This window comes from Phocoena sinus, chromosome 20 (genome assembly GCF_008692025.1).
Source record: "Phocoena sinus isolate mPhoSin1 chromosome 20, mPhoSin1.pri, whole genome shotgun sequence".
Lineage (NCBI taxonomy): Eukaryota > Metazoa > Chordata > Mammalia > Artiodactyla > Phocoenidae > Phocoena > Phocoena sinus.
Window position 1 is genome coordinate 56,508,446 of NC_045782.1, and position 22,155 is coordinate 56,530,600.

General features: G+C 41.3%; 1 protein-coding gene across 2 annotated transcripts in view; it reads right to left on the reverse strand.

Annotated features, from left to right (window-relative positions):
• The window catches only part of MAP2K6 (mitogen-activated protein kinase kinase 6), a 133,201-nt gene that overhangs the window by 39,095 nt on the left and 71,951 nt on the right, over positions 1–22,155 (reverse strand). For both annotated transcript variants that reach the window (XM_032617671.1, XM_032617670.1), the window contains exon 2: positions 3,361–3,427. In XM_032617671.1, the coding sequence (XP_032473562.1) occupies positions 3,361–3,427 (67 nt within the window). The remainder of the gene's footprint in view (positions 1–3,360; positions 3,428–22,155) is intronic.

Below are 22,155 nucleotides of genomic sequence, written 5' to 3' on the forward strand. Positions count from 1 at the left end.
ATCTACCACATTCATGGACTAGAAGACTGAGTGCAGTAAAGATGTCAGTGCTCGCTCAACTGATCTATAGGTTAAACACAATTCCTACCAAAAATCTCAGCAAGTTTATTTGTAGACATAGACAAGCTTATCCTAAGACTAACATGAAAAGAGGAAAGCCCTAGAGTAACCAAAATGGTTTTGAAAAAGAAAAACAAAGTGCAAGGAGATCACTTTTCTCAATGTGAAGGCTTACTATATAGCCGCAGGAATCAAGACAGTATGACAGACTGGCAGAGCAACAGACTCAGAGACCAGTGGAGCAGAATAGAGAACCCAGAAATAGATCCACACAAATACGCCCAATTAATATCTGACAAAGGCGCAAAAGCAGTTCAGTGGAGGAGGGATAGCCTTTTCAGCAGATGGTGCTGGAGCAACCAGAAATCCATTGGCAAAAAAAATAAAGCCCAACCTAAACCTCACATCTTGTACAAAAATTAAACTCGAAATGTAACATAGCCTTAAATCTAAAATGTAAAACTAAAACGCTTCTACAAAAAACATAGGAGAAAATCTGTAAGGCCCAGGACTAGGCAAAGGGTTCTTAAACTTGTCACCAAAAACATAACACATAAGAGGAAAAACTGATAGATTGGACTTCATCAAAATAGAAAGACGGGGGCTTCCCTGGTGGCGCAGTGGTTAAGAATCGGCCTGCCAATGCAGGGGACACAGGTTCGAGCCCTGGTCCGGGAAGATCCCACGTGCCGTGGAGCAACTAGGCCCGTGCACCACAACTACTGAGCCTGCGCTCTAGAGCCCGTGAGTCACAACTACTGAGCCCGCGTGACACAGCTACTGAGCTCGCGCGCCGAGAGCCCATGCTCCACAACAAGAGAAGCCACCGCAATGAGAAGCCCGCGCACCACAACGAAGAGTAGCCCCCGCTCGACGCAACTAGAGAAAGCCCGCACGCAGCAACGAAGACCCAGAGCAGCCAAAAAATAAATAAATAAATAATTTAAAAAAAAGAAAATAGAAAGACAGAAAGACCCATTACAGACTGGGAGACAATGTTCTTGAATCACATACCTGACAAACTCTGTGCGTCTAAGATATATGAAGAACTCTCAAAACTCAACATAAAAAAAAAAAAAATCTGATTACATAATAGGCAGAGAAGTGCACAGAAATTTCACCAAAGAAGATATAGGGATGGGAAATAAATGCCAAAAGTATTCAACAGCCACTAGAGAAATGAAAATTAAAACTGCAGTGATATCTCACATCTACCAGAATGGCTAAAATGAAAAGCAGTGATGACGCTGACAGGGATGCAGAGAAAGTGGGTCATTCATACATTTTTGGTAAGAATGTACATGGGTAAAATCACCCTGGAAAATACTTGGCAGTTCTTTCAAAACTAAAAATGGACTTACCATATGACCCAGTAATTGCACTACTGGACATATATCCCAGAGAAACAGAGACTTGTTTCTATGCAAGAACTTATACATGAATGTTCACAGCAGATGTATTCATAACAGCTCAGCTGGAAACTACTTGTATCTCCTTCAAAGGCTAAAGGGTTTAACAAACTGTGGTATATCCACACCATGGAACGGTGGTCAGCAACAACAAAGAGTAAACTGTGGATACATGCGATAACTTGAATGAATCTCAAGGAAATGATGCTGGATGAAAAAGGCCAATCTCAGAAAGGAGATGCATGATTCCATGTGCACCACAATCAAGAAGTAATGAAATGCAAAAGGAGAACAGATCAGTGGTTGCCAGGGATTAGGGACGGCAGGGGTGGGGGTCAGAGGTGGGGAGTAAAAGGAGAGGGTCTTGTAGTGCCATACACTTAGGTATCTTGATTGCGGTAGTCGTTATGCAAGGCTGCACGTGTGATACAACTGCACAGAGCGACACACACACACACACACACACACACACACACGAGGGCTTATATTGCTGGTGAAATGTGAACATGTTCTACGGCTTGCATCAACACCACTTTCTTGGTTTTGATATGATACTAGGGTTGTGTAAGATGTTAACATTGTGGGGGACACAGATGGGGGAAGGGTACAGGGGACTTTGTACATTTCTCTGCCACCTCCTGTGAATCTAAAATTACTTCAAAATAAAGTTTTAAAAGTATGCCCCCAGAAGTCCCGTATAGGGAAGCCACATGTTTGATCCTAAGCTCACGAGAAGAAACCAATCAGAGAGGAAAAGTTATTAATTACATAGTTCATAGGTCCAAGGGAAGAAAAATAACCAGAGGGACCGAAAAAAAGAAAAAAAAAAAAAAAAAGAAACTCCAGTCTTCGTAGTAGATATGGAAAGAATTCCTCCTGCAGATCCTCATGAAAGGAGCACTCTCACTTGAATTTGGCTCTACAGTCCAGGGCGCTGAAGAACAGCCCTCCCCTCTGCTCCGTCCCTAGAGGTTCTTCAGTGGAAAGTGTGTTTACATGGTTGCATAAGATGCAATGACCAAAGTCTTACAGAACATGATCATTTTTATTAGCACATTCCAACACCAGGGGTGCACTGTCTGATAGGGAATGATCACGGTTAAGGTCAGAAACCTCTACAAAGGGAGGTGCTTTTTTATAGATGAGCAGAAGCCTGAAACATTTAAGTTTCCATTGGTATGGCCTCTCATTGTACTTGCTGTGCTTTTATGGTACCTCTGCTGTAATTGTTTTTCTTGGAATTTCCATTCCTCCCATGCAGATGCTTTGATAGGTGGTCATACCCCCAGCTAGGCAGGAAATACCCTCCCCACCCAACAGAGGGACAAAGAAACAAGATGGAGGCTCCAGGAGAGGGTGCCCTGCTTCACCAGGACCCGAGCTCCCTTAGGGATTTGGGCCAAAGGCTCAGCTAACAAAGGAGTGGTCCTTCATCTCATGTTTGCCTTCTGTTTATATGGGCAGGATTTAGGTGGCAGGATGCTGAGTTCTCACCAAATACCATCTTTCTACCTCAAACCAAATTTTATAGTAGCGGCTGTCTCAGGGGTTTGCTTGTTTGCTCAGATCTATATAGAAAAGGCAAAAAGTCCATGTCCAGTGACCTTTTTGGATTTACATAGGACCCCATCCGCTGAACACATTTGTAGAATTTTTAACCAACTAGCAATGAGTTCAAAGCTACCCATTCCATATCGACTGACCGACTATGATTTTTTTTTTCGGGTCTCAGAAGAGTAAGTACTTGGCTTCCTCCTTTAAAGGGCTCTCCTTTCTAACAACTATCTCCATAGTTAAGGTATTGCTCACCAGTCCAAAAATGAACTCCCATTCCCTGGAAATCTGTAAAGTGCAAGCATTTGGATTAAGACGATGATCTTGCCAGACTTACGTGGAACTGGTCTGAGGTTGTTCAAATGCTTCTTTTGGGATTTTAAGGCCAGGGTTTCTCTTCTTGCCTGTTGGGAAAGATGGAAGAATAAACTTAAGGTCTGAATCACAACATGAGAGCAGGGACAGAGACTGCAGCGGAAAAAAAGGACAGAACTGGGAACGCAGGTCTCATTTCCACATTCAGAACTCCACTTCCTACCAGGATGGCTGTGAATGACAAGCACCAGTGACCAGGCTGAGCAGAGCCTCCCAAGTGCAGACTGAGGTCAGGGATGAGGTTTTCCCCCCGTGCAGGGTGCAGTGTCAGTATAAGGCTGCCAGTCCTCTTTACCCAGGAAGACCTGCCCTTTTCTCCCTGCTGGGAGTTCGGCATTCCAACTTCTTCTTTATTTTCTTGTACACAACAATGGTAATGGTAGACGGTGTTAGTTACAGGGTTGTTTCCTTTATAATGTCAGTCAGATGTACTCACACTTCTCTTAGTATACCATAGTTTTCTAAATTGATCTTTGATTAGCTGACAGAGTTAACCATGGAGGTAGAATAAAACATACTTTCCCACTGTTCTCCCCTTCCTCTTCTCAACCACCTGCCGTAAGTTAAAACACCTAAGCGAAGGGTAGGGTAATACTTATTTACTTTTTCCCCGTTCCAAAAAGGATTATGATAACAGATGGGCCCATGCAAGGAGGCTGTCGCTTCTTTGGGGGCAAGATGGGAACATAATCAATGTGTTTGTTCATCATCCCCGGGCTGAAACCACAAGAGAGCTTGGCTCAAATACTTTTGTTGATGGTTTAAAAGAACAGACTGAAAAATGACGGCTCAAGAAGCGATAGAGAATCCAGTCTTGTAAAGGCTCGGGACTTTCCTCATCTAAGGACATCCTGTATCTCTTCATGCTTGGCAGGAAACGCCAGAGCAGAGCTGGATACAACACCCGTGGGCTTACATTCTTTCTCACCTCTTCTCCACGTTGCAGGGAGCACTACAGAGCTGACACAAACCCTGCTTAAGGCTCTGAGTAGAGATCTGCAGCTGCGTAGAAGCTGCAGAAGTCATATTCTGTAGCCTCTTGCAGGAAAATGACATCCAAAGACTTCAGTGACTGCTCACCACCAGAGAGCCAGCAATGACACAGTCAGAATCAGAATCCAGGTCTCCAAACACTCAGGTGGGAACTCTTGCCTCTGTGCCACAATGGATGAAGTTTAGAGGTGACCAGAGAGAATGAGGTAGGGGAGTACGGGGTTATGAGTTTTTAAAAACCAAATGACAGGGGCTTCCATGGTGGCGCAGTGGTTGAGAGTCCGCCTGCCGATGCGGGGGACACGGGTTCGTGCCCCGGTCCGGGAAGATCCCACATGCCGCGGAGCGGCTGGGCCCGTGAGCCATGGCCGCTGGGCCTGCGCATCCGGAGCCTGTGCTCCGCAACGGGAGAGTCCACAGCAGTGAGAGGCCCGCGTACCGCAAAAAACAAAACAAAACAAAAAAACCAGATTACATCCAGCTCCTTCACTCACCAAGAGACCTCCAGGGTCACTTTTCATCTGACTCTTGATATCCTCAACTATAAAACGGTGTAGTAACATCAATACCTACCATATCGGACTGATGTGAGAACCATGGGATAACACATATGAAAGAGCAATGAAATTATAATCATTTAAAAAAAACAAGCTGCACAGTCTCATAAAAGAAAATGAGTCATTTAAGAAACTCAGGAACAGGGACTTCCCTGGTGGTCCAGTGGGTAAAGCTCCACGCTCCCAATGCAGGGGGCCCGGGTTCGATCCCTGGTCAAGGACCTAGATCCCGCGTGCATGCTGCAACCAAGGGTCCTCATGCCGCAAGGAAGATCCCGTATGCCGCAACTAAGACCCAGCACAGCCAAAATAAATAAATAAACATTTAGAAACTCAGGAACAGAATTGGTATATTATCATAGTCCAATGTAATGTATAATTGTGATCTTTCTTTCTATGCTTTCAAAATCCAGAAATCTAGATCAATTCTGCCAAGTTGCATAAAGCCAGGAAGCAACATGCTTGGCAGTAATCAACACAGAGAAAGCCTTTCAGACCCACCTTCACTGAGTGAAGTTAAGTCAGAAAGAGAAAAACAAATATTGTATATTAATGCATATATGTGGAATCTAGAAAAATGGCACAGATGAACCAGTTTGCAGGGCAGAAATAGAGACACATGTAGAGAACAAACGTGTGGACACCAAGGGGGGAAAGTGGTGGATGGGTGGGATGAATTGGGAGACAGGGATTGACATGGGTACACTGATGTGTATAAAATAGATAACTAATAAGAACCTGCTGTATAAAAAAATAAAATTCAAAAAGAAAAAGAACCACCTTCATCGTAACAGGTCTTCTCAGTTATCTCCTCATTTGGACTTACCTATGCGTTTTACAAAAATTCAAAACTCAGCATTTACCTTCCTGTTCCTGGAGCTCAGATGGCCATTGAGCACATGTCACTGAGTTAGTTATTGACAATACACAGAGCTGTACTATGCTGGATCTGATTGTGAGAATCCAAGTAGATAAATGGCCTAATTCCAACAATTCCCATCCATGGGCCTCAGGCAATACATAGGGAAGGCTATTTTAAATGAGATACTCTAAGGAAGAATGAACAAGTTTGACTTGTCTAAACATCATGCAGATTCTAACACAGGTGACAGAGAATTCAGGTAATCCCGACAAATACAACCCTGCAGTTCTCACAGATAAAATGAAACTAAAATATATTTTTCCTGCAAAAAAGCCTCCCCAGATGCCATTTACGCAAGCCGAAAGCAAACGTTACTCTTAAGTTTCTACATCTCTCTTCTTCATTTCTAACTCAGCTCTTACAAGATGGATGTCAAGAGAAATACCTATTTATGAAGGAAAACACCTTTGAAAAACTTTAACATAGCAGTGAATTATTACACCATAGGAATTAATTATTCGTAGTTCATTAATAGCAATCGGCTATTAAGCTATAACTAACAAATCATCAAAACGTCTATACGAAGAAATAGCAAAAGAAAGAAAACTTTTGGCACAGAGACTAAAGAAATAAATGACCCAAACAACAATAAAGTCTTGTAGGTGTGGGAAAAGAAGACCCCTGGTTCTCCTCTGACAGAAAAAAAAAACAAGAACAAGGGTTCCAGCAGACACAAAACCTAGTTGAATCACCATTAGAAAACACCCTGCCTTCATTTTTTAACAGTAAATAAAACAAAAATCACAAAGGCACGCACCAACATTCCATAATTCACTTACTTGACCATCACTGGAAGAACAGCCCCGTAAAAGACCAGCAGAGGTACCTCTAATAAGGGTTTCAGGGCTGCTGGGAGAGCGAGCAGAAGAAAACCCCAGAGAAGGCTTCTTTACTCAGAAGACGGCACTTCAGCCGAGCAAAACGGAGCTGCACAGACTCCACCCCTCCTGCAGTGCCGATCACCCCAAACCTCTGCAAGTTTATTGTTCCCAGGGAAACTCCCACTTCAGGAAGGGAGAGTCAAAGTGGGTCTGTTTGAACACCAAGGTGTGACATTAAGCATTAACCAGACTTGGAGGAATAAATCTATAAAGTAATTCTGGATAGCACAGCGTTCTCCAGCTTTTCTATAAATGCCTCTTTCATTTCTTAAAGAAAGGAAAACAATATGTGATCAGTTTCCAGCTGTGTTTATTTCAAAGCAATCTGTTCCCCTTGGTAAGGCTGCCAACACCTGACTGTTAACATTTAACACTGTGTTAAAAAAAAAATTAAGGAGAGGCAGCAAAATGAATAATAAAACTAAGTGGCCAACTATGATAAGTGGCCTTTTTGCTTGACATTCAAAAGCAAAAATGAAAAATACGTCAGAAAATAGGCGCTATGTTATGTCACATGCTAGTAACAAGCCTTCTCAGAAGGAGAGAATTCTGTATACGTCTGCAGATCTCAACCAGCTGTGCCGTCTTATTGGCACAATCTGCAAAGGATAAAAACCTCCTTGGCCTGATGGAGCATATGTGGTACCATATTACATCAGCCTGTGTCACACCCATGCCTGTTTTCTCCAAAAATATTGTAGTCCCCCTGCACACATGTATTGGCAAAATTCATCTTAAACCAAAGCCTTTCCCCAATGGCACTGGGGAAAAAAAGAAAAAAAACCTTGCCAGTAGTTAGAAAACATTTACCAAGCCACAGAAATGTTCACCAGCTCTGACCGTAGCGAAAATGATGGGGTACACAAGACATCTTGCTGGGCACCGCTCAGAGAAGCTAAGCACAAAGGGCTTCTCTCATGTGCCTTATTACATAAAACAGAAGATCGCACTCCAGCGCCAACCCAAACAGCAAGAGAAACCAGAGGGGTGGAATCCGGAGGCTCTCCTGACACCTAAATGTTTGTCAGCCTGGCCAAGGGTCCGGGGACATGATTATGAGGGTTTACGATTATTGACACAGCTTTACAAAAGGATGGCTTTGCTCCCGGCTCCAAATTTATTTTAAAAATCTGTTTCCCAACGTGAATGGGATTTCCAGCCAAGTAACTGGCAACCTGAAGGCCCTGGCTGCCCTTGCCTTCATACTTGCATCTAGGCTTCAGTTCCACGGGTAGCTGGCACTAAAAGTGGCGGAGAAGTGTCATTAAATGTTATTAAGTCACAATGGTCAGATGTAAGGCAGCTCACAGAGCAGGGCAGAGTGAAGGGAGAACAGAGAGAGAGCTGGCTTAACAACAGTGACACGGAAGTGGACACAGAAAATTCCCCCAAACCACTGGATCTCACCCACCACTGAGAGTCCCACCAGGATGCCAGATTTCTTTGGAATTACATAAAATTTAGGGAAGGAAAGCTGCAAAGTTCATTTTAAAACATGCAGTCATTTTTATTTCAAGGAGGCAGATGAATCTCCTGAAACAACAGCTTTACCTCCGTGTCCCTGGGCTCGGGGGCTCCAGCCCTCCTGTGGACAGGAGCGCAACCTTCTAAATTCAGCCCGTTTATCACACGCCCCACAGAACCTTGCCAGACCTTCCCAGACACTACTTAAGGAGCACAGTCCACACCCACCAGCTTCCACAGGCCGGCATCTCGAACACAATACGAATTCAATGCAACTTCACTCGGGGGCTTCCCTGGTGGCGCAGTGGTTGAGAGTCCACCTGCCGATGCAGGGGACACAGGTTCGTGCCCCGGTCCAGGAAGATCTCACATGCCGCAGAGCGGCTGGGCCCGTAAGCCATGGCCACTGAGCCTGCGCGTCCGGAGCCTGTGCTCCACAACTGGAGAGGCCACGGCAGTGAGAGGCCCGCGTATCGCCAACAAAACAAAAAAAACAAAAAAAATCTCCTAGCTCTCAATGCAACTTCACTCAACTCCCAGGGTTTTAATTTAAAATGTCCACTCTACCTAAGATAGATCTCCACGACCGTCCACTTATATTCCTCATACCTTGTCTCACAATCTCGAATCACTTCTGCATTTATGTGTTCGTTTTTGAATCTATTTATTACTTATTTATTATCTGTCTCACCCAGAAACGTTCAGCTACAGCAGCAATTTTGCCCAGGGCTTGTACACCGTCAGTATTTGTTGACTGAACATTTGTTGTTCTTTTCTCAGCTGTTTTGAATTTCGGTATTGAGGTCTTCAAAAATAATTTTAAATAGTGTAGTTTGTAAAAATACTGAATCACTGTGTTGTACATCTGAAGCTAATATAATATTGTATATCAACCATAATTTTTTTTAAAAAAAGCACAGAATGGAGTAGAAATAGTTCAACCTTGAGCATACGTAAGAGCTCGTTTTAAGTCCCCGCTGTGCCACTTAACACTGGGACCCTGAGGATGATTCTGAAACTCAGTTTCCACAGCGACAAGCTGGAGACGAGACTCTGGCTGCTGAGAGATTTAGTTGGCATAACCTACGGGAAGGAGTCCAGCACACAGCAGGTACCCACCGGATAGCAGTTTCTTTTCTCCCTTCCACGTTTGTGCTTACATTTTTAAAATAGGAACGAAACAGAATGTCCCCTCTGTGGGCAGGTTATTTCTTCAAATGCCATCTCTGTTCTCCCCCTCCTGTGTTATTTATGTGAAAATGACATTTTCAAACATCTCATCCATCTTGAACCGTATTCTCTTGGTTCCCACTGACTATGGGAATTGTTTAAGCTCTATAGGATCAGGATCTCTGAGGGCAAACCCTCAGAATCCATATTTTTTATAAAGGACTTCAATTTTTGAGAGCAGTTTTAGGTTCACAGCAAAACTGAAGGGAAGGTACAGAGATTTCGCATATACCTTCCTGTTCCCATACATGCAGAGCCTCTCCCATTAGCGGCATCCCGCCAGAATGGTGCATTTGTTACAAATGACGAACCCATATTGACACATCATCACCCACTCACTCTTGGTGTTGTACATCCTAGGGGTTTGGATAAATGTATACTATGCATCTATCATTACAGTGTCATACAAAGTAGTCTCACTGCCCTAAACATCCTGTTCTCCCCCTATTCATCCCTCCTTCCCCCCAACCCCTGGCAACCACTGATCTGTTTACTGTATCTATAGTTTTGCCTTTTCCAGAATGTTATATAGTTAGAATCATACTCTGTGTGTGTGTGTGTGTGTGTGTGTGTGTGTATAGCCTTTTCTGATTGGCTTATTTCACTTAGTAATATGCATTTAAGATTCTTCCATATCTTTTCATGACTTAATAGTTCATTTCTTTATAGCACTGAATAATATTCCATTGTCTGGATATACCACAGTTCATTAATCCATTCACCTACTGAAGTGCATCTTGGTTGCTTCCAAGTTTTGGCAATTATGAATAACGCTGCTTATAAACATCTGTGCGCAGGTTTTTGTACGAACGTAAGGAGTGTCACTGCTGTATTGAGAGAGCTAGAGAATAAGACAAACCAATTCCTGTAACATCAGAGAGCATGTGTGATGTGCAGTAAAAGTATCGCACCATGAATACACAGGATGTTCAAAGAGGGAGAGAGAAAATCAGGCAAGGGAAATGAGAAAAAAAAGTCTCACAGAGGAAGTAGTATTTTATGTGGTCCTTTGATAAATGGTAGGATTTGAGGGTACATGATGGCTCATTATACTATTATGTCCAATGTTTCCATAATAAGACATGAAAAAACAACAGTAGGATTCCGAGGAGGAGGAGGAGGAGGAGGAGCTCACGGTGTGGCGAGAAGGACATTGTGGCGTCTCAAAGGCTGTGACACGGAAAGACTGAAAGATTGTAGCTAACAATTTTTAATTTTCAGATTTAGGAAGAGAAGTCATCTATTTTTTAGTAGAGGAGTATCATGCCATGTTGTGTTTTAAAAACAAATAATGTAACAAGATTAATCTACTATCTGCAGGGTGTTTTGGAACTGTGGTACACAGTTCCAATTCTAGGAACTGTGGTACACATGCACACATGTAACACCTGCATACACGCTCACAGGCCCACATACACACACCTTGGTGGTTTAAGCTGTTGGGTCTCTGCTCATATTTTCCCTGAAGTGTTATCATCTTTCTCCCCTGGTCAGTTGCAACACACTCAGCTCAAGTGTGTTCTCCTCCAGGAAACCGTCCATAAAAAACATGCAATAAACGACCCTTATCTGTGTGGCCACAGGACTCTACACATTATCTTCCGTCTTCCTTCTTACACTGCTTGATTGAACACACCTGCTCACCCGTCTCTTCCACTACAAGGCGAGCTCTTCAGAGCCGGACCCCATGCCTTACCCAGGTGCCGAGTAAGCACTAGACCCAAACAATGAGAGGCAGAGACCACGGCAACTTGGCTAATAAATTTAAGTTGCTGAAACTTCACAGAGGCAAAATCTATAGGCTCTGGTAACTTCCTGGATAAGAAGTATAGAAGACCGGAAGCTAAGCTGTGGTAGTAACAGTGGTAGCAATCTGGCTCTTCCCCACCTAGATAAAATTAAGTAAAAAAGGAAAGGCCAGTTGGGGTGGGAGGTGGGAGAAGGCAGATAATGAGCTCCAGCCCTTAGATGTGCTAGGGATAAGCTGAAGGAACACCTGGCAGATTTCAAGCAGGCACACGGAGCTTCAGAGAGGGATGGCGGGGGTGGGGGTGCGGGGATATGAAAATCTGTGAGTGACAGAGAAGTAGAAAGTTGAATGAGACAGGCAGAGAAACGAGAAAGAGAACGGAAAGCAGCCTATGTAAGAACATTCTGAGAGAATGAGATGTAAATGAAGCATCAGCGAAGGACACCAAGACTCTCTGGAGGTGTCCAAGGAGAAAAACCAGCGAGTGCAGAGCAGCACCGTCCGCTATTCAGAAAAGGTCCTATTTTCGAAGGATGAGAGCACTCAGAGTTTTCTTACAGCTTCCCGGAACTGAAGTTCTTTTTCCAGACCCGGTCGAGCTGAAGTATATGCTTAGTCACGTTAACCATTTGGTGCTGACTTTGTGCTTTTGAAAGAACCTAAAAGCAAAGCACAGCCAAGGCCCTCCCGTTGTGGTCTGGGGCCCAGTGAAAGCAGGGGGTGTGCGTGAGGGTGAGGCGGGGAGGGCCCACCGTCTGTACTCATCTCCTTCCTCGTTTACATGCCGCTTCATTCATGAGTCTTATCAAAAGGAAACGCAGTCACAGGGTGTTAAAAATACCGCTTTACAATAAAAATATGGCAGCAGTGGCAAAGAAATTGAGGGATGTGGCTCATCTTTTCAAAATGCATGCTCCATTCTGGTTAGGTTTAAAAATTGCACTTATATTTTAGAGAAAAATATTGAAATGTCTCCAAGTGCAATAATATGATTCTAGGATATGCTTCAAAATAATATGGGAGTGGGGTGGGGTGGAGATAGAGGTGAAATAAGCTAGTAATTGTCAAAGCTGAGTGATGGACACACGGTGCTCACTATATGTCTGTCTTTGAGTATGTTTGAAAATTTCCAAAATGTAATGATTTTCTTGAATAGCTACTGAATCACAGAAAATTCTCTTTTAATAGTTAAAAAAGAGGGATAGTAAGAAGACTGCATTTTTCTCTTGGGAGAAGTGGATTCTTTTTTCCCTTTGGTCTAAGATCACAATGTTTTTAAAATTTTTATTGGAGTAGAGTTGATTTACAATGTGTTAGTTTCAGGTGTACAGCAAAATGAATCAGTTATACATAGACATATATCCACTCTTTTTTTTTAGATTCTTTTCCCATATGGGCCACTACAGAGCATCAAATAGAGCTTAAGATCACAATTTCAATAGCACTGAGATCACCTCCCTTTGGCCAAGAAAAACTACAGGGTCATAATTTTCATTCAACCAGCTGCTTGAAGACTAAGAAGTGCAGAGAAATACAGAGGAAAGTTCTTGATCTATATGTCTTCTAAGAGTGCTACCAGTACAGTCCATCCTGCTTCTCCCCCAGATTTACCTAATTTCTTTTAGTGAGCTGCATTCTACCATGATGTCATTGACCCATGTTGAGGTCACCTTGAAAAGGGGACTCTGGGGCTTCCCTGGTGGCACAGTGGTTGGGAGACTGCCTGCCAATGCAGGGGACACGGGTTCGAGCCCTGGTCTGGGAAGATCCCACATGCCATGGAGCAACTAGGCCCGTGAGCCACAACTGCTGAGCCTGCACGTCTGGAGCCTGTGCTTCGCAACAAGAGAGGCCACAATAGTGAGAAGCCCGTGCACCGCGATGAAGAGTGGCCTCCGCTTACCGCAACTAGAGAAAGCCCTCGCACAGAATCGAAGACCCAACACAGCCAAAAATAAATTAATTAATTTTTTAAAAAAGGGGACTCTGAAATTCATCTCTGTAAGGTTGTTTTTGATTACCTTATATAATGTCTTCTTTTTCAAAAAATTTTATTTTTTATTGGTCTACAGTTGATTTACAATGTTGTGTTAGTTTCAGGGGTACAGCAGTTACCCCTGATTCAGTTACACATATATATATAGCTATTCCTTTTCAAATTCTCTTCCCATTTAGGTTATTAAAGAATATTGAATAGAGTTCCCTGTGCTCTACAGTAGGTCCTTGTTGGTTATATATTTTATATACAGCAGTGTGTACATGTCAATCCCAATCTCCCAATTTATCCCTCCCCCCACCAACCTTTCCCCCTTTGAATAACCTAATGTCTTCTTTATAAAGACTCTTGGGTAAAAATATGTGTTACCAATAACAAGAAGAGTTGGTTTCTCCTGTATAATCTCTGCCTATGGATGATGTGAATGTTCCTCTAATGTGTTTCCTTCCTTGGGTTGATGGCTAAAAGGCTTAAGGCCAAACCTGGACTCATATTCATACTCATTTCTGACTCAGTGTTTTTTGTGGCTCTGTTTCTGTCTTACCCACCCTTTTAATAATATTTTATTGTGGAACATTTTATATACATGGGAAAGTAAACAAAACAGTTATAATCAACCTCTGTGTACCTATTCCCCAGCTTCAAAAAATACAGACTTAAGACCAATTTTGGTTCATCTACACCCCACCCACATTCCCAGACATCAAATCATTCCATCCATAACTATTTTATCAGATCTCTCTAAAGGAAATTGACTATTAAAAATAACCATCATACCATTATCACACGGAAACAAATAAGTAATTTCTTAATATCTACTCAGTGTTCAAAATTCTAATTGTCTTGTGAAAAGGAGTTGGGAGAGGGGTAAGATAGGAGAAGGGGATGAAAAGGTACAAACCATAGGTATAAAATAAATAAGATACAAGAATGTAATTAATGTATAGGACAGGAAATCTAACCAATATTTTGTAATAACTTCAAATGGAGTATATAAAAACATCAAATCACTATGTATACACTTGAAACTAATAGAACATTGTAAATCCACTATACTCCAGTAAATAAATAATTCTAATTGCCTCCTAATAAATAAGATAAATAATTATCTTGTTTATAAATATTCTAAATACTCTTAAATTATGCTGTGTTTGAATCAGGATCAAAATTAGGTCCTTGCTATATAAAAAGCAAAGGGGACTTTCCTGGCAGTCCCGTGGTGAAGACTTCACCTTCCAGTGCAGGGGGTGCTGGTTTGACCCCTGGTTGGGGAGCTAAGATCCCGCATGCCTCGCAGCCCAAAACCAAAAAACCAAAACATAAAACAGAAGCAGTATTGTAACAAATTCAATAAACACTTAAAACAAAATGGTCCACATCAAAAAAAAAAAAAGCAAAAAAACAAATTAAATGAACAAACCAAACCACACATGTAGATACAGAGAACAGAGCAGTGGTTACCAGAAAGGAAGGGGAGAGTAAAATGGGTAAAGGGGGATCCACCCTATGCTGATGGATGGAAACTAAATTCTGGTGGTGAGCAGACTGCGGTGCACACGGAAGTCAAAATACAATGTTTTAAGATTAGGTGATGGAATTTCCTAGGTCCCTGTCAGTCTATAAGCTCTCCCTCCATTTCTTGTTGTCCACCCCTCCCCACCCAATGCGACTACTTTGCTGAAGAAATCTGGTCATTTGCCCTATACAGTTCCCCACTAATTCTGAGGGTGCGCCTTGTGGGCTTGTGTGCCCCCTTGTTAGCTAGAGTGCGATCAGACGGAAACTCGACTGCTCTGTTTGGCACAGCGGCATCACAGGTGGCCTCACCTGCTTTTAACTAAATTGCTGAATTCTTTGCATCCTAGTAAACGCTCCTAAACTCTTAATGGAAAAAGGAATAAATAAATAAATAAATAAACAACCCCTCAACAACACTGGGTAGTCAACAAACTTTTTAATCTTTGTCAATTTGATAAGTAAACAAAGGTACCTCATTGTTTTTAATCACCCTTTAAAAATGTGTAATGAAGTTGAATATTTTTAACATGTCTACTGACATCTGTAGTTATGTTTCTATGAACTGCCTGTTCAAGCCATTTGCTCATTTTTATGTTAGGTTTTTATTGTTGTTTTATTTGTAAGAGAAGACATTGCCCCTTCTGTAGTTTGACTCACAAAACACACACACATGTGAGTGTGTCTGCCCACTTGGGTTGGGTTTTTTCCCCCCTTTTTGATTGTACAGAATTTAAATTTTTTACATCACTTCATGGCCTTTGCACTTTTACGAGGCAGGAACATTCTTTCCTTTTCCCCAAATAGCTAGATAGTTGTCCCAATACCACCTATTAATCTGTCCATTTTTTTCTCCATTAATTTTACACATCTTTTTAATATTTATACCTCTCATATAAGTTCATTGGCTGCTACGTCTAAAAGTTATTAAATATTCATGGCATTGAAAGGCAACTTCACTCAATCCTGACTTTAAGAGAACTCTTTCTAGCTTTTCACCTTAAAAAAACTATGCTGGTTTTACGAAACTGTGTCATTTGCAGAAACGTGGATGGACCTGGAGACTGTCATACAGAGTGAAGTAAGTCAGAGAGAGAAAAACAAATACAATATATTAACGCATGTATGTGGAATCTAGAAAAAATGGTATGGATGATCTTATTTGCAAAGCAGAAATAGAGACACAGATGTAGAGAACAAACATGGATACCAAGGGGGAAAGGGGGGTGGGTGGGGTAGGATGAATTGGGAGATTGGGATTGACATATCCACTACTACGTATAAAATAGATTAACTAATGAGAACGTACCCTATAGCACAGGGAACTCTACTCGGTGCTCTGTGGTGACCTCAATGGGAAGGAAATCCAACAAAGGGGATATGTGTATCCATATGGCTGATTCACTTTGCTGTATGGCAGAAACTGACATAGGAGTGTAAAGCTATGCTCCAATAAGAAAAAAAAAATTATGCTGGTTTTAGATTCAGTTTGACAGAAGAAGGATAGAGCCATCCATGTTTACTGAGTGAAATATCTTATCAAGGCTCTCAAAGACTTGCCCTTACCGTAATCCTTAGAACTTGTGAGTGTTAGCATGCTCAAGTTTCAGCAGATGTGATTAAAGGAAGGGTTCTGGGATGAGGAGATTATCGTGGATTATCCAGTTGGGTCCTAAATGCCATCACAAAGCTTCCTGATAACAGAGAGGCTGAGAGACATGAGACACACGGAGGAGCAGACGGAGGCAGAGGCCGGGGGATTCAGCCACAACCTGAAGAATGCCACAAGTGCCAGCAGCTCCTGGAGGCTGGATTCTTTATCCCAGAGCCTCTGGAGGGAGCCTGACCTGCTGACACCCTGATTCTGGATTTCTGGCCTCCAGAAATGTGAAAGAATAAATTTATGCTGTTTTAAGCCACCAAGTTTGTGGTTACTTGTTAACAGCAGTTACAAGAAACTAGTACACTACGGGCGGACCTCGGAGATATTGTGGGTTCCGGTCCAGCCCAGGGCAATAAAGCAAATATCGCAAAAAAGCAAGTCACACGAATTCTTTGGTTTCCCAGTGCATGGTAAAGCTATGTTGACAATATAGTCTATTAAGCACGAAACAGCATTATGTCTAAAAAACAATGTTCATACCTTAATTTAAAATACTTTATTGCTAGAAAATGCCAACCATCAGTGAGCAAATGCTGTTGGAAAAATGGCGCCGATAGACTTGCTCGAGGCAGGGTTGCAACAAACCTTCAATTTGTAAAACATGCAATATCTGCGAAGCACGATAAAGCGAAACCCAATAAAGACAAGGTATGCCTGTATTAGAAATGGATGCTGAATTTTACCAAATTCCCTTTCAACATTTATTGAAGTAATTCAGTGTCCTTCCTATTATACCCAAGCTGCTACGCTCTCTACCAAATGGATTTCTTACTTTTTCCTTTTCTGTTTTCTTTCTTTCACCGACTCATTTTCACTCTCTTTATTTCCTCCTCAGCAGTTTCTGCCACTAAGCCTTCCTGAGGATCCTGTGTTCCTACATTGCCTGTGGTGGTAGAAACTTAGAGCCTGCTAATCCCTGGATTCAAGAAACATCTAGAAAGTCTTAACTTGACAAAACAAGGGGGCAAAACAAAGTTAAGAAATTAAATGCAAACAAGAAGGAATAGGTATTAGTAAATGTTCCTTGGTAGATGCCTTTCTCTGGAACAAAGGAGATGGTGCTGGCTTCCTTTCATTTCTCTCTAGCTTGGGGCCAAGGAAGAAATGTACCCTTTCCCCAGGCCTGTGTCACATTGTGAAATTCTTCATGTCCCCTGTCAACAAGACACAAGAAGGTAGAGAAAGCAGGGCCAAAGCAATCTCAGAAAGTATGGCAAGATTCCTCACCTTGACACTCCAACCCTGCAGCCTGAAAAAACTCAGGATCATCCTCTTCCCCATGGCTGTTTCTGCAGTATCTCTCACTTTTTTCTCTCCAGGGAGGCTGGACGTTTTTGAGAGTCATGTTTTACAAACCACAGCCTGGCAGAAAACCAGTGGCCTCTGCCTTTCGTTCTGCCACATACTTTGCTGGCTTCATGCATCCCCCACTGGTGACACTTCTGATTAGAGGTTCAGGATGGTTGATAAAAAAACAAAGACTAAGAAATAGCTTCAAGAAAACCGCAAAACTTAAATGTGAGGTTTTCTGAAAAGAGAAAGCAAACAACTTTTTTTATGCATGTCTACTCATATTTCATTACTATTTCAGATCCTCATGGAACCCTTAAGGGAAAATTCCACAGTCCTATAGAAGGACTTAGGTCCTTATCTCACCGTAATTAACAAATATTGCTTCAGGCAGTGCCATAACTCTGCGTGTCAAAGAAGTGGAGTTCTCTAGTCTTGGTCATATGCCTAGAAATTGTTCCAGGCACCCACTTTGAAACTTGTAAATCAATTCATCTCTAAGACTAATTGCAAAAAAAATAGTACAGTTGACCCTTGAATAACACAGGTTTGAACAGCACCGATTCACTTATATGTGGATTTTTTTCAATAAATATGGTATCTGTATTTTCATTTTATAGTTCTTTAAATGAACTAAGTGTGGGGGAAAGTTTATGCTCAATCAGAGGTCACAGCATGTGGAACCAAAAGAACTAGGGTTTGAGTCCTGATTCTACCCAAACTGTTTGAGCTTCCTGCCCCGGGGTGAGTCACTGATCAATTCATTTATTTATCAGGCAGAGATAGCAGTCTGCAGGTTTTTGACTGTGTGTGGGATGGGGGCAGGGGGTGTCGGTGCCCAATCGCTGCTTCGTTGTTCAAGTGTCAACTGTACATAAATTCCCTGTTGCATCCATAGAATGATCCACCTACCTATGTGATCAGAAATGGGAGTGAAAGATATAAATTGAAATATGCATCATGATGCCTTACACACAGCTACCTATACAGTTTCCCCAAACTGGTTTTAATGGCTAACCAAAAATTCAAGGAGATAATTTATAATGATCCCTGGATATACTAATTTTATAAGATTTTCTTTAGAAGAACTACAATCCTGCAGCCTGTGGAAAAAAAACCACCTTCACAGAAAGATAGACAAGATGAAAAGGCAGAGGGCTATGTACCAGATGAAGGAACAAGATAAAACCCCACAGAAACAACTAAATGAAATGGAGATAGGCGATCTTCCAGAAAAAAAATTCAGAATAATGATAGTGACGATGATCCAGGACCTTGGAGAAAGAATGGAGGCAAAGATCGAGAAGATGCAAGTAGTGTTTTAAAAAGATCTAGAAGAATTAAAGAACAAACAGAGATGAACAGTACAATAACTGAAATGAAAATTACACTAGAAGGAATCAATAGCACAATAACTGAGGCAGAAGAACGGGTAAGTGACCTGGAAGACAGAATGGTGGAATTCACTGCTGTGGAACAGAATAAAGAAAGAAGAATGAAAAGAAATGAAGACAGCCTAAGAGGCCTCTGGAACAACATTGAATGCAACAACATTCACATTATAGGGGTCCCAGAAAGAGAAGAGAGAGAGAGAAATGACCCCAGAAAATATTTGAAGAGATTATAGTTGAAAACTTCCCTAACATGGGAAAGGAAATAGCCACTCAAGTCCAGGAAGCGCAGAGAGTCCCATACAGGATAAACCCAAGGAGAAACACGCCAAGACACATAGTAATCAAACTGGCAAAAATTAAAGACAAAGATTATTGAAAGCAGCAAGGGAAAAATGACAAATGACATACAAGGGAACTCCCATAAGGTTAACAGCTGATTTCTCAGCAGAAACCCTACACCAGAAGAGAGTGGCATGATGTACTTAAAGTGATGAAAGGGAAGAACCTACAGCCAAGATTACTCTACCCGGCAAGGATCTCATTCAGATTCAGTGGAGAAATCAAAAGCTTTACAGACAAGCGAAAGCTAAGAGAATTCAGCACCACCAAACCAGCTCTACAACAAATGCTGAAGGAACTACTCTAAGTGGGAAACACAAGAGAAGAAAAGGACCTACAAAAACAAACCCAAAACAATTAAGAAAATGGTAATAGGAACATACATATCAATAATTACCTTAAACGTGAATGGATTAGATGCTCCAACCAAAAGACACAGGCTCGCTGAATGGATACAAAAACAACATCCATACATATGCTGTATACAAGAGGCCCACTTCAGACCTAGGGACACATACAGACTGAAAGTGAGTGGATGGAAAAAGATATTCCATGCAAATGGAAATCAAAAGAAAGCTGGCGTAGCAATACTCAAATCACAAGAAACGGACTCTAAAATAAAGAATGTTACAAGAGACAAGGAAGGACACTACGTAATGATCAAGGGACCAATAAAGAAGAAGATATAACAATTATAAATATATGTGCATCCAACTTAGGAGCACCTCAATACATAAGGCAGCTGCTAACAGCTATAAAACAGGAAATCGACAGTAACACAGTAATAGTGGGGAACTTTAACACCTCACTGACACCAATGGACAGATCATCCAAACAGAAAATTAATAAGGAAACACAAGCTTTAAATAACACAATAGACCAGGTAGGTTTGATTGCTATTTATAGGACATTCCATCCAAAAACAGCAGATTACACTTCTCAAGTGGGCACAGAACATTCTCCAGGATAGATTACATCTTGGGTCACAAATCAAGCCTCAGTAAATTTAAGAAAATTGAAATCATATCAAGCATCTTTTCTGACCACAACGCTGTGAGATTAGAAATCAATTACAGGGGGAAAAACGTAAAAAACACAAATACATGGAGGCTAAACAATATGTTCCTAAATAACCAAGAGACCACTGAAGAAATCAGAGGAAATCAAAAAATACCTAGAGACAAATGACAATGAAAACATGACGATCCAAAACCTATGGGATGCAGCAGAAGCAGTTCTAAGAGGGAAGTTTATAGCTATACAAGCTTATCTCAAGAAACAAGAAAAATCTCAAATAAACAATCTAACCTTACACCTAAAGGAACTAGAGAAAGAAGAACAAACAAAACCCAAAGTTAGCAGAAGGAAAGAAATCATAAGATCAGAGCAGAAATAAATGAAAGAGAAACAAAGAAAACAATAGCAAAGATCAATAAAAACAAAAAGCTTGTTCTTTGAAAAAATAAAATTGATAAACCTTTAGCCAGACTCATCAAGAAAAAGAGGGAGAGGACTCAAATCAAAATTAGAAATGAAAAAGGAGAAGTTACAAAGGACACGGCAGAAACACAAAGCATCCTAAGAGACTACTACAAGCAACTCTATGCCAATAAAATGGACAACCTGGAAGAAATGGACAAATCCTTAGAAAGGTATAACCTTCCAAGACTGAACCAGGAAGAAATAGGAAATATGAACAGAGCAATCACAAGTAATGAAATTGAAACTGTGATTAAAAATCTTCCAGCAAACAAAAGTCCAGGACCAAATGGCTTCACGGGTGAATTCTATCAAACATTCAGAGAAGAGCTAACACCCATCCTTCTCAAACTCTTCCAAAAAATTGCAGAGGAAGGAAAACTCCCAAACTCATTCTGTGAGGCCACCATCACCCTGATACCAAAACCAGACAAAGATATGACAGAAAAAGAAAATTACAGACCAATATCACTGATGAATATAGATGCAAAAGTCCTCAACAAAATACTAGCAAACAAAATCCAACAACACATTAAAAGGATCATACAACATGATCAAGTGGGATTTATCCCAGGGATGCAAGGATTCTTCAATATATGCAAATCAATCAATGTGATACACCATATTAACAAATTGAAGAATAAAAACCATATGATCATCTCAATAGTGCAGAAAAAGCTTTTGACAAAATTCAACACCAATTTATGATAAAAACTCTCCAGAAAGTGGGCATACAGGGAACCTACTTCAACATAATAAAGGCCATATATGACAAACCCACAGCAAACATCATTCTCAATGGTGAAAAACTGAAAGCATTTCCTCTAAGATCAGGAACAAGACAAGCATGTCCACTCTCACCACTATTATTCAACATAGTTTTGGAAGTCCTAGCCATGGCAATCAGAGAAGAAAAAGAAATAAAAGGAATACAAACTGGAAAAGAAGTAGAACTGTCACTGTTTGCAGATTACATGACACTATACATAGAGAATCCTAAAGATGCCACTAGAAAACTACTAGAGCTAATCAATGAATTTGGCAAAGTTGCAGGATACAAAATTAATGCACAGAAATCTCTTGCGTTCCTATACACTAATGATGAAAAATCTGAAAGAGAAATTAAGGAAACACTCCCATTTACCACTGCAACAAAAAGAATAAAATACCTAGGAATACACCTACGTAAGGAGACAAAAGACCTGTATGCAGAAAACTATAAGACACTGATGGAAAAAATTAAAGGTGATACCAACAGATGGAGAGATATACCATGTCCTTGGA